Source organism: Bos indicus x Bos taurus, chromosome 13 (genome assembly GCF_003369695.1).
Source record: "Bos indicus x Bos taurus breed Angus x Brahman F1 hybrid chromosome 13, Bos_hybrid_MaternalHap_v2.0, whole genome shotgun sequence".
Lineage (NCBI taxonomy): Eukaryota > Metazoa > Chordata > Mammalia > Artiodactyla > Bovidae > Bos > Bos indicus x Bos taurus.
In genome coordinates, this window is record NC_040088.1 from 20573095 (window position 1) to 20585297 (window position 12203).

The 12203-nt window shown below is 47.8% G+C and overlaps 2 protein-coding genes and 1 long non-coding RNA gene across 9 annotated transcripts in view; 2 read left to right on the plus strand and 1 right to left on the minus strand.

The window, feature by feature from the left end:
* The window catches only part of SNTA1 (syntrophin alpha 1), a 26241-nt gene extending 22091 nt beyond the window's left edge, over window positions 1–4150 (plus strand). Inside the window, exons 5-8 of the mRNA XM_027558794.1 lie at window positions 121–251; window positions 2383–2579; window positions 3290–3477; window positions 3562–4150. Of these exons, the coding sequence (XP_027414595.1) occupies window positions 121–251; window positions 2383–2579; window positions 3290–3477; window positions 3562–3654 (609 nt within the window). The 3' untranslated portion in view covers window positions 3655–4150. The remainder of the gene's footprint in view (window positions 1–120; window positions 252–2382; window positions 2580–3289; window positions 3478–3561) is intronic.
* The window catches only part of LOC113903120, a 14100-nt gene extending 5026 nt beyond the window's left edge, over window positions 1–9074 (minus strand). For 2 of the 4 annotated variants that reach the window (XR_003514024.1, XR_003514026.1), the window contains exons 1-4: window positions 8791–9006; window positions 8556–8669; window positions 2996–3136; window positions 2480–2810 (exon numbers count right to left, since the gene is read on the minus strand). This is a non-coding gene — a long non-coding RNA (uncharacterized LOC113903120). Of the gene's footprint in view, window positions 1–1971; window positions 2068–2479; window positions 2811–2854; window positions 3137–8555; window positions 8670–8790 lie in introns of those variants that run through there. The other 2 variants (XR_003514025.1, XR_003514023.1) reach the window with 2 other exon arrangements.
* A 70-nt stretch (window positions 9075–9144) lies between these two features.
* CDK5RAP1 (CDK5 regulatory subunit associated protein 1) overlaps window positions 9145–12203 on the plus strand; it is a 62693-nt gene continuing 59634 nt past the window's right edge. For 2 of the 4 annotated variants that reach the window (XR_003514022.1, XM_027558793.1), the window contains exons 1-2: window positions 9145–9232; window positions 11599–11733. The gene's annotated coding sequence lies outside the window, so the exon portion shown is untranslated. The remainder of the gene's footprint in view (window positions 9233–11598; window positions 11734–12203) is intronic. The other 2 variants (XM_027558791.1, XM_027558792.1) reach the window with 2 other exon arrangements.

Here is a 12203-nt window from a genome sequence, read left to right on the forward strand (position 1 = left end):
CTTCCCCTCTCCCAGAGGCGACCCCACTCCCATTTCCCCTCACTGCCTCACCCCGCCCTGGCCCTCTCACCTCTCTTCTCCCCTCCCCATCCCCCATCACTGCTGCCTTGCCTCCTGCAGCTGCCCAGCGGGGGCACGGCACCCACCTTGGCCCTGCTGACCGAAAAGGAGCTGCTCCTCTACAGCTGTCTGCCCCAGACCCGTGAGGCCTTGAGCCGGCCGGCACGTACTGCCCCTCTTATCACCACCAGGTATCTGTGGGTAGGGCAGGACTGTGTGTCCCACCCAGAGCTTGGGGGGCGATGCTCTAGATGGACCTCAGAGGCTGGGGACTCCAGCCCCATTCTGTGCTGAGTTATTCCCCAGGTGGCTTGAAGCGAGTCTCTGCCCAGTCTGGGCCTTGGTTTCCTCATCTGTAAAATGGGGACTTGGAACAGAAGGATATGAGGTCCTATCAGTCACTCACCCATTGACACCTGCTCTGTCCAGGTGCAGTGTCCAGGTGCTGCCTGGTTCAGATGAAAGACAGTCCCCAGAGGTCTCTGTCCTCAGGGAGGGCCCAGCCTGGTGAGGAGACTGGCCTGGGAACAGCCTTTACAATGCAGAGTGTAGGAACCACTTAACTCTACCTGGCCTGCAGGTGGGGGTGGGGCAAGGCTTCAGGTAGAAGATGACATCTGAGCTGGACTTTGGCAGGTGGGTAGAAATTTGCCATTTAAGGAAGGGTGGAGAGGCATCTTACACAGAGGGAACAATATAGTCAGAGGGACAGAAGCATGCAGAGCTGTCGCAGCTTCATGGAGCTCTCTGAGTGTGCCGTAACCAGGGTGTAGACTCTGTCTGGGAAGTGGAGAGAAACAAGGCAGGGAGTTGGCAGCCCCGATCTTGCAGAGCTTCTGTTGCCTGGATAAGGGCTGTTAGCTTTATCTTAAGAGCTGTGGCAGACAGAGTGAGAAGAGCTTTAACCTGGGAGTGAGGTGTCTCATTGGGTCCTGTTTTAAAAAAGATCTGTGTGGCTGCCATGCGGAAAATATACTGGAGGAGGGGGATGGGAGAAGTTATGCTGGAGAGACAGTGGAGGTGGGTAGAGGCAGCAGATGGGGAAGAAAGGCCGCATTTGCATTGGAAACACATGGTGGGAAAATTAACCAGGCTTCATACTTGCCAGATGGGGAGGGTGAGGGAGGCGTCCTGATGGATGGATGAACGGGAGTTTTGGAGCTGGTGTCTGGGTGGGCAGTAGGAGTGGGGGTGGGAGTGCAAAGGGAGGAGGTTGGATCAAGATGTCGAGTTCACAGTGTTGGTGGGGGGCGGGTAGGTAGGGAGCTTGGGTAGGAAACTGGGGAACTTGTGAGTTTGTTGCTTAGGGCTGCCAAGTAGGAGACTGGGCATCAGAAACAGCTCCAAGGGGGAACTGAAGCTACAAGAGAAAGCTTGTGGAGTGAGGACCAAAGAGGGCGAAGGTATAGAACTCTGGGGTCTGCTGCCCAGAGAGGGGTGGTGAACTGCCCAAGGTTAGACAGCAAGTGGGAGTCAAGCTGAGCGGTGTGGGCCCTTGCTGCTCACGTCTCCTCACTCCAGAATGCGTTCCGGCACACGGGTCAGGAGCCTGCTGCCTACTAGGGATGAGCAGGTCATGAACGTTCTACCTAATCAAGTGATTCATTAATTCAGGCCACAAATGTTTACTAAGCACCTACTTTGTGCCAGGCATTGTTTTAGTTTCTGGGACTATAGCAGTGAACAAGCTAGACAAACATTTGTACCCTTGATGATATTCTAGAGAAAAAGGCAATCAAAAGCCAACTGAAACAGTAAAAAGTAAGTATAATTTCTGGTACCATAAGGAAAAGTGCGGCTAGTGATAGGGGAGAGCGCTGTTTTATTTTTATTTTTTGGCTGTGTGGCATGTGGGATCTTAGTTTCCTAACCAGGGATCAAACCTGGGCCCCCTGAGGTGGAAGTGCAGAGTCTTAACCACTGGACCGCCAGGGAAGTCCTGAGGTGTCATTTTAGGCAGAGAAGTCAGGGAAGGCTTCTCAGAGGAGCTGGCATTTGAGCAAAGGTCTGAAGGAGGTAAGGGAGAAAGCAATGCAGATAATCAGGGAAAAGTTTGCTGGGCAGAGGGAACAGCAGAGGGGCTGAGGCAGGAGTGTGCTTGGAGTGTTTGAAGACGCTAGAGTGGCTGGAGCTGAGGGGGGCCAGGAGGAGGGTGGCAGGAGATGGTCTCCTGTGACTCCATCAGTGACCATCTGGACGTCCTGTCCCCCCATTGGGTGGAAAAGGAGTCGCAGGGTCCCTTCCCAGGTCACTGCCCCCTTGGCCCAGAACTACTTCCCTGCTGCGAGGCCTCATGCTTAGCCCTCTGCCCCCTGCCCCCAGGCTGGTGCACTCAGGCCCCTCCAAGGGCTCGGTGCCCTACGATGCAGAGCTCTCTTTTGCCCTGCGCACGGGCACGCGCCACGGTGTGGACACTCACCTGTTCAGCGTGGAGTCACCGCAGGAGCTGGCTGCCTGGACCCGCCAGCTGGTGGATGGCTGTCACCGGGCCGCTGAGGGTGTGCAGGAGGTGTCGACAGGTGGGCTGGGTGGATATGGGAGTGCCTTTCTGGTAATGAGTTGCTTGTCCCCAGGGGCATTCGTTTCCTTCTTTAGGATGCTTCAGGAGGGGGATCAAGAGTGGGATTTGGGGTCTCCGAGGGCCCTCTGTTTCGGATGTGCAGGTGTCCTGGAAGGTAGTGAGACTCGCTTCCCAGGGGTTTTCTTGTCCTGGCTTTGTGACTCCACTGGTGAGGATATGAGAGGTGGCACTTGGGGTAGGGTTGGCAGAAAAAGTACAGGACACTCATTTGGATTTGAATTTCAGGTGAACAGCAAATAATTGTTTAATTGAGGGAGATCCAAATTACCCATTGCTTATCTGAAATTCACATTTAACTGGGCAAGAAGTCTGTAGGCGTTTAAAGTCTCCAAAGGCCAGGCTTGGTGGGCCTACCTTCACAGGAGTGGGCCTCCTGTCCAAGGCAGAGTTGCAGATTCCCCTTTCCTCCTCTGGTGCTGCTGGCTGTGGGTCTGGAAGTGGGGTATAGGTTTTCTGTCCACTCATCCTTCTGTGTTTTAGAGTGTGGGTGACTCTCTATAGGGTGGGTGTACAAATGGCATGACAGACAGTGAGCTTCCCACCCCCGGTGGCATTCAAGCCCCACTTTTGGAGCTGCCAGTGGGGACTGGAGGGAGGGCTTGCAATCTCTGAGGTGTCGCTGTGCCCGTGCCCACGCCCTCCCCACAGCCTGTACGTGGAACGGCCGTGCCTGCAGCCTCTCCGTGCACATTGACAACGGCTTCACGCTGTGGGCGGCGGAGCCGGGTGCGGCCCGAGCTGTGCTGCTGCGTCAGCCCTTTGAGAAGCTGCAGATGTCCTCGGACGATGGTGCCAGTCTCCTATTTCTGGACTTCGGGGGCGCTGAAGGCGAGATTGTGAGTGGAAGGGGTTGAGGGGTGATGCTCTCCTGGAGGTCAGGCTGGGTGGGCTCCTGACCCTTCTCTCTGTTCACCCCGTAGCAGCTGGACCTGCATTCATGCCCCAAAACCATGGTGTTCATCATCCACTCCTTCCTCTCGGCCAAGGTCACCCGTCTGGGGCTCTTAGCCTAGAGGTGGTCAGATGCATTAGCCCTGAAGAGGGAGTGTCCACCACATGGCCTGACCTGGCCCTCCGCTGATTGCCTGCTTGTCGCTGGGCTGAGGGAAGGGAGAGGAGAAGAGCAAGAAGGCGGAGACCCAGCTCAGGACACAGCGGATCTCACCAGTGATGGGGGAGTGTCCCTGCAGCTCCCCCCACCCCCACCAGTGCCTTTCGTGGAGAGATATTTTGTGTACACAGAAACCATTCCGAGCCTAGTATGTGCCCCTTTGGGGATCCTGACCCCAGCTAACAACTGCTGGCCTTCCTAGAGGCCCCTAAACTGTCCCCAGAGGCCCCACCTGAAGCTGGAGCTCCCTGGGGCCCATGGCAAGAGACAGAGAAGCCTTTCATTCATTTCTCCCCTCAGCTCCACCACCTTGGGGCATCAGGTTCTCTTCATCCTCTCTCTCCTCCTTACTCTTGGATAAATAAACAGCCTGTGAGCACACAGGCAGCCTGGCCCAGTGTCTGTGGTTTGTGCCTTGGCCTGTGGGTCCTGTGGTGGCCCTTGTAGTCCCAAGATGGACCAGACTGAAGACTGGAGTCCCTTTCCTTAGAGAAGAGCAGACCTTTAACCGTAGGGTGGAAAAACAGTCTATTGGTTATCTACTATTGCAGAACAAATGACCCCCAAATTTAGCAGCTTGAAACAATGAACATTTATTATCTTTCAAGTTTGAGGAGTTAGAAATTTGAGAGGGGCTAAGCTGGATTGTTTCTGTCTCAGGATCTTTCATGAGGTTATCATCAAGGTGTCAGTTGTACTCATCTGAAGGCTTGACTGGGGTCAGAGGATTTGTTTTCAATATTTCTAACTCATGGTTGTTGGCAGGAAGCCCTCGTTCCTCACCATAGTCACCTCATTATGACAATGTGGCTGGCTTCCCCCAGAGTGAGTGACACAGACGAGAGAACCAGGAGGAATCCACTGTGCCTCTTATCACCTAGTCTTGGATGTCACATACTGTCATTTTTGCTCTATTCATTAGAAGTGAGTCACTAATCCCAGCCCACTCTCAAGGGGAGAGGAATTAGGCTCTACCTCTTGAAAAAAGGAATGTCAAAGAATTTGTGGACCTATTTAAAAACCATCATTGAGAGCCTCTGGCCTGTTTCCTGCAGAAGAGAGGATGCTTGGCGTGTTCTTCTTGGAATGTTTCTTTGGAAGCTGTACCAGGCAGCTGGCTACATATGAGCCTTAATTGCTTGCACTGTCCACAGAAAACCACCATGACATCAGTAATTGTAGCGTACATTCGGAGAGTGCGTGCTATCTGCTCAGCACTGTGCATGCATTTCCTTACGGGGTCCTCACCACATACCTATGTGGTAAGCACAACAATCTCCATTTCACAGGTAAGAAAACAGGCTCAGAGGGGGAGAGACACTTGCCCAAAGTCACACAGTTATGAAATTCTGAGCTTGGATTCAAATGATGTCTTTCCGACTTCTGACCTCTTGTTCACCTTAGAGACTTTCTGGTCCTGCACTATCCACTAGAAATATAATGCAAGCCACGTAAGTAATTACTAATTTTCCAGTAGCCACCTTTTAAAAAGTAAGAAAAAATAGGTGAAAACAATTTTAATAATATGTTTTATTTAACCTAATAGAGCCAAACTGTTAGAACTTCAGTACATAATGTACAAATTCATTAATGAAATGTTTTACATTCTTTCTGTCTTAGTAAGCCTTTGAAATCTGTGTATTTTATACCTACATCTCTATTCAGAGGTCAAATTTTCATTAGAAACCTTCGATTGGTATTTTCATAAAATTTACAGTTGAAAAAATTAGATTCACATAATCAAGTTATTTCCAAATATACTAAAGTTTTCCCATAACTGAAATTATTTCCCTGGGGAAATGCAGGTAAGCAGAGATATTCCAGCTTTGCCCACCTCAATCTGCCCACTGTCAATGCACTGTTTATTCAAGAAATATATAGTGCACACCTAGTCTGTGCTAATCCTTGGGGCCAGGAGCTGCTTTGCTGGGAGCAAGCCTGACAGGTCCCCATGTGCAGGGGAAAGAAATTCAGCAGAAGCTCTCACAATCAAATGTGTGACTCTGATTGGGTAGACATATGGAAATATCAGAAAGGCCAGAGGGGACCTGATCTCTGAGGGTGAGGGCAGGTTTCTCTAAGGAGGAGACCTGAAGCTGATGTGCATCTGAAGGAGCATGCTAAAAATCAGACAACCCCAATCTCTGTTGCCCCAGAAACAAGCATTTATTTTCACACTTCTGGGGCTGCATGTTGACTGCAGTTTGACTATTCAAAGCTGGGCTTGGCTGGATGGCTTTGGTCCGGACTGTGGGTTGGGCTCAGGTCTACTCTATGTTTTTCCTTTTGGACCCCAGGATGAATGAGCATCAACTCCCAGGGCAGTATGAGACAGTATGAAATTTGTTATGCATGCGTGCGTGCGTAGTCACTTCAGTTGTTTCAAACTCTTTGTGATCCTATGGACTGTAGCCTGCCAGGCTTCTCTGTCCATGGGATTCTCCAGGCCAGAATACTGGAGTGGGTTGCCATACCCTTCTCCTGGGGATCTTCCCAACCCAGGGATCAAACCTGCATCTCTTACATCTCCTGCATTGGCAGGAGGGTTCTTTATTACTAATGCCACCTGGGAAGCCCCTGAAATTTATTATGGTATGTTTCAAACTTCTAAAATCCGGGTTTGTTTTTTCCTCACTGCCCCCAGACACCACACTGGCCCAGGACTCCACAATCCCTGGACAGCTGCCACAGCTCCTAAATGATCTACTTATTTGTTTCCGAACCCTCCTTCCTGCAGTGCAGCATATTTCCCACACAGCAGCCACTTTATATGCAAAGAAAGTGAAAGTCAGCAGGGATGACTCACTTGGCCATGGCTATCATAAGCATTGGAGCCTTAATATGAACTCAGCCGTCTGACTTGGAACTAGTCAGCTGATGACAGTGCTTTTGGATCAGACTGGCCTGTGGGTGGATTCCAGTCCACCATATACTAGTTGTGTGAGCTTCAGCACATGACTGTTTGTCTTTTCAGTTTTCTCACCTTAAAAATGGACCAACAAGTCTCATAGACTTCTAATCAGGTATCAAAGAGATTAGTTGTAACAGGGGTTGTCAGGGCCCCCAGAGTCTCAGTAATTCAGAGTGGCTGGAGCCATTGTCTGCATCTTATAGTCAGAGGGCTTTCTCCCAAACCACAGCCTCCCCATTAACATATGTAGGAGTATACTTCCACCATGGCTGCTAGTATATAACTACCCCTTTGGGTGAAATAATTCTGAGATCTGTGTTTTACTGTTTCCTAGATCTCTGCAACAGAATTAAGACCCAGATGCCCACTTCAGTAACTGGCTTGGTAACACATTCTTTATTGGATGTCTCCCCTTCTCTGTCTCATTTTCTGACTACCTTATCAGTGTCTTCTGAGATCACCTGCATGCACTCAAATACACAAGGTCTGCTTCTGGGGAACTCAAACTAATACATAAAGCAGTCATTTATTCATTCAACGCATACTTATTAAGCCATACAATGAGTCAGGATTTGTGCTAGATCCTGGGGATATTGCAATGAACAAGACAGATTGTGTTTCTGCTCTCAGGGAGCTGAACGTCTAGGAACTAGGCAATGCTGAGTAAGCAAATAATGCTATCATTATGGATAGTGACAAGTATTGTGAAGAAAATGATGTGATTAAAAAAAAAAGAAAATGATGTGATAATAATGGGAGCATTTTAAATGGGATGGTCAGAAAGGGTCTCTCTGGAGAGCTGGCATTTAAGCTGAGACATGAAGGACGAGAAGGCACCAACCTTGAAACATTCTGGGGGAACATTCCAGAAAGAAGCTAGTTAAATACAAAGGCTCTGAGATAAATAGGTGCTTGGGGTATTGAAGCAGCAAAATAAAATTATGTAGTTGAAGTATATTCAACTAGAGAGATCATGCTAGGAAAAGAAAGAAATAAATGGGTTGGAGAAGTAAAAGAAAGCAGTAGCTGGATCTTGCAGGTCCTAGGACACAGTAGGAAATTTGGATTTTATTGCAAAGGCAATGACAAGCCACCGGGAATTTTCAGCAGAGGAGTGATGTGATCTGACTTTTCTTTTTTTTTTTCCTGTGGGGCTGGGCAGCTTTCGGGATCTTAGTTCCCTACCAGGGATCCAGATCAAACTCTAGCCCATTGCAGTGAAAGGGCAGAGCCCTAATCACTGGACTGCCAGCGAATTCCTTTTTTTTTTTTTTTGCCAGCGAATTCCTGTGACCTCAGGATAAAAACAAATACATTCCCTTAGGCCCTGTGTGGGAGATAAGTCAGTAGGAAAGAAAGAAAGTGAAGTTGCTCAGTCGTGTCCGACTCTTTGTGACCCCATGGGCAGTAGCCTGCACCAGGCTCCTCCGTCCATGGGGTTTTCTAGGCAAGAGTACTGGAGTGGGTTGCCATTTCCTTCTCCAGGAAATCTTCCCGACCCAGGGACCAAACCCAGGTCTCCCTCATTGTAGACAGACGCTTTACCATCTGAGCCACCAGGGAAGTCAGTAGGAGACTAGGTTAAAGGCAGAAGCAAGGAGACCAGTTAGGCTATTACAGCCGGTTCTGATGAGATAATGGTTGCCTGAGACAAGTTGCAACAGGGGTAGAACGGGAGAATAGAAAGTGACAGATTTGAGACATTTTGGAGTTAGAGCTGACAGAACTTTCTGTAGAGACTGAGGGGGAAGAAACAAAAATGAGTTTCTCTTAGTGCAACTGGGAGGATGCTTGGGTCTGAGATGGGCAAGACTGGGAAGACACAGGTTTTGGGTGAGGATGTGTGTGTAGAAATGACGAATTCTATTAAGTTAGAGGCGGTCGATACGTACCCAAAGGGGAGGTGCCCCATAGACAGTGGAACTCTGGGTCTGTGACTCCAGCAGGGGCGGCAAGAGGGGGTGGTCTATGCTGGAAACGTGAATTGCGAAGTCTTTAGCGCAGCACTGTCCAACAGAAAAAAAAAGTGAGCCACGTAAATAATTAAAAATTTCTCAGTAGCCACAGTTAAAAAAAAAAAAAAAAGGAAAAATAAACAGTTGAAACTAACTTAAATAATATACTTACTTAGCCCAATAGGTCCTAAATATTATCTCAGCACGCAATTCATGGGGTCGCAAAGAGTCGGGTATGACTGAGCGACTGAACTGAATTGAATCAAAATAAAAATTATCGATTAGACAGTTGGCCTTCTTTCTTCGACATTCAGTGTGTTTTACACTTAGAGCATAGCTAACTCGCACTCGCTACGTTTCAAGCGCTCCGTTGCCATATGCCGGTTAGGGGTTACCACTTGGTTCAGGGAAGCAGCGGAGGATTTTCAAAGCCAGAAAAGGCCCAACCCGGACGCTGTAGACGACGCACTTCTGCCGGACGGAACACTCTGGACCGAAATTGCGGCGGAACGGAAGTTGCGTGTATGCGCGCGCAGCCGCAGACGGACGAGCCGGGAGCTTGCTGATCAAGAGGACAATCCGCGGCTGGAAGCTGGGTTGTTGGGCTGCGGAAGGTGAGCGGCGTGCGTATAAGGTGGCCTGCGCCCTCGGCTGTGGCCCATGATTGGGGCTAGAGGGACCACGGTGCCCCGGGAATGCGCAGTGTCCAAGGGGAGAATGGGGCGGTGGTTATGGCGCGGATCCTAGAGTCAGACTCTGAGTATTCTCACCCTAGCTTCGCTGCCTATTCGTTTGTGACCTTGGACAAGTCACCTCTCTTCCCCTTGAACCTTAGCTTTGTCACCTGTGAAAAAGTGGGGGTGATAGAACCTGCCTCACATTTGCTGTGAAGATCGAATACGGTAATCCGTGGAAAGCGCCTAGCACCGCCTATCACGTTGTAATCACCCAGTAAAAGGTTTGGGATGCTTGATTGTTAGCTTATGTTGACAAGAGGCTATCGAAATCGTCGACATCGTTTTTGTCAACTACAAATTAATGTAGCGCCGCACAGAGGCGCCTACATTGTGCTATGTAAGCATTTTATTTGTATCACCACATTGCATCCTCACAAAAGACATGGAGATAGATGCTGTAATAGGTACTATTATTCCCATTTACATATGAGGAAATGGAAGGTCCCAAAACTTTGATTCCAGGTGCCCGAAGTTACCTGGTGAAGCAGTTGGGTCAGACGCTTACTCTTAAGACCTTAATCACAATGTTCTGTATCCGCCATCAGGGAAGTGGCCTTGCTGCAGTCCATGGTATCTCAAAGAGTCAGACACTGAAAAACAACAACAATATCACCAACAAAGGAGGTGTGGGCAGCAAAAGGTGTGGTTACTGAAGACTTACTGTATGCAAAGTTAGGTTTTGATACCATTAATTCTCAACAGAGTGGAATTGGTGACTCAGATAGGTATTTGACTTGCCCAGGGTCACACAAGTAAGGGGCAGAAACAGGTAACTTTAAAGCTCACACTGAAAGTCTGCTGTTCTCTGTCACTTGAAAGTAGGTTGGCATTGCTCCTAAGTGCTGGTAGCATGTACATTAGGTGATCAGATTGGAGAATTAACAAGCCCCATCTGTCTCATTTTACATGTACAGCACCTGCCATGTTACTAGAATGGGAGATACCAAGGATGTAGAAATGAATGAGATTTGTTTCCTGCTTTCAGGGACCTCTGGCTTATAAGGGATAAGCAGCAATTAACAGCAAGGTGTGATGAGTCTTGTGATAGTGAGAAGTGTTTGGGAACCCAGAGGAGGACCTCTAGACTTTGGCTGTGATGGCCTGAAAAGGCGTCCAAGAGGAAGTAAACTAAAAGTAGTGTAGGAGTTGATTAAGTCAGTCGAGATAAGATGTAACATCCAGAGAAGACAGCACGTGTAAAAGCTTAGAAGCTAGTGAAGATCAGGCACCCACTGTTTCTCACTCTTTCTCGAAATACTGTGTGCATTACAAATATGTACCTGAATTTTCATGCTTTCTTTCCTACACGGATCTGTGGATGGCCTACTGTATCTAGTATAGCACTTTACTTCCCTGCTTTTGTCATTCAACCTCGCTTTCTAACAGTTGCATCTTATTCCATTGTATGGATGTGGTATGACTTATATAACAGTCCCCTGTTGATGACGTTTAGATCTTTTCCACTTCTTTGCTGTTAGAAACACTGCTGCATCAAGTATCCTTAGGCATAGGTTATTTTGTATACGCAAGAGTCTATCTGTAGGATAAATACCTAGGAATGGAACTGCTTGGTCAAAGGTTTGTGTGTGTGTTTTCTTAATTTTTACTGGAATATAGTTGATTTACAATGTTGTGTTAGTTTCAGGTATAGAGCAAAGTGAATCAGTTATACATGTACATATATGCTCTCTTTTTAAATTTCTTTTCCCATATAGATCATTACAGAGTATTGAGTGGAGTTCCCTGTGCTATACAGTAGGTCCTTATTAATTATCTAGGAATTGTTATGTTTGTGATTTTGATGGAACGTGGCAAAATGGTCACTGTAAAGGTTGTGCCATCTTCTATGCCTCCCAGCCATGTGTGAGAGGGTCTGGGTGGGAAGTTTGAAGGCAGTAATGTGAAACTCTTGGAGGGTAGAAGGAATCACTGATCAGGCCTATGGTGCCCCCATGTCAGATACTTTCCTTTTGAAGGAAGACAGGAAGATGCTAAGTAGTTTTCACAGTGTGGGGAGGCAGTGTATCAGGGTGGTTAGGGGCACAGTCTTTGTAGTAATTGTCGTTGTTCAGTGGCATTTATGTCAGACTCTTTGCGACCACACGGACTACAGCATGCCAGGCCTCCCTGTCCCTCACCAGCTCCTGGAGTTTGCCCAAGTTCATGTTCATTGGATTGGTGGTGCCATCCAGCCATCTCATCCTCTGACACCCTTTTCTCCTTCTTCCCTTGGTCCTTCCCAGCATCAGAGACTTTTTGCAATGAGTTGTCTGTTCTCATCAGATGACCAAAATACTGGAGCTTCAGCTTCAGCTTTATGTTAATTCAGACCTTTATTTGGATCCCCACCCTGCTGCTTATTGGCTGTGGGAGCTTAGGTAAGTCCTTCACCCTCTCTGTGTCTATTTCCTCCTCTCTGAATGGGGATAATAATAGTGTCTGTTGCCTGTGTTACTCAAGATTGCTGTAAGGATTTAAAGAATTAATCACTTCAAGTCCTTGGAACTGTTCCTGGCTCAAGGTGCTACTTTGTTATTTTGTCAAGGCTTCTCATTTCATCTCTGTCACTCCTCTTAATTTTTATTAGAATATAGTTGATTTACAATGTTGTGTTAGTTTCAGGTATAGAGCAAAGTGAATCAGTTATACATGTACATATATGCTCTCTTTTTAAAATTCTTTTCCCATATAGATCATTACAGAGTATTGAGTGAGTCTATTTTTGAAAATAGACCGCCTGAATTTGCATCTCATCTCTAGCACTTTTTATGATATTTGTCAAGTTGCTTCAGTTTTTCCACCTTTAAAATATTATTAAGAGGACAGTATTATTAAGAGTATGTTCTTG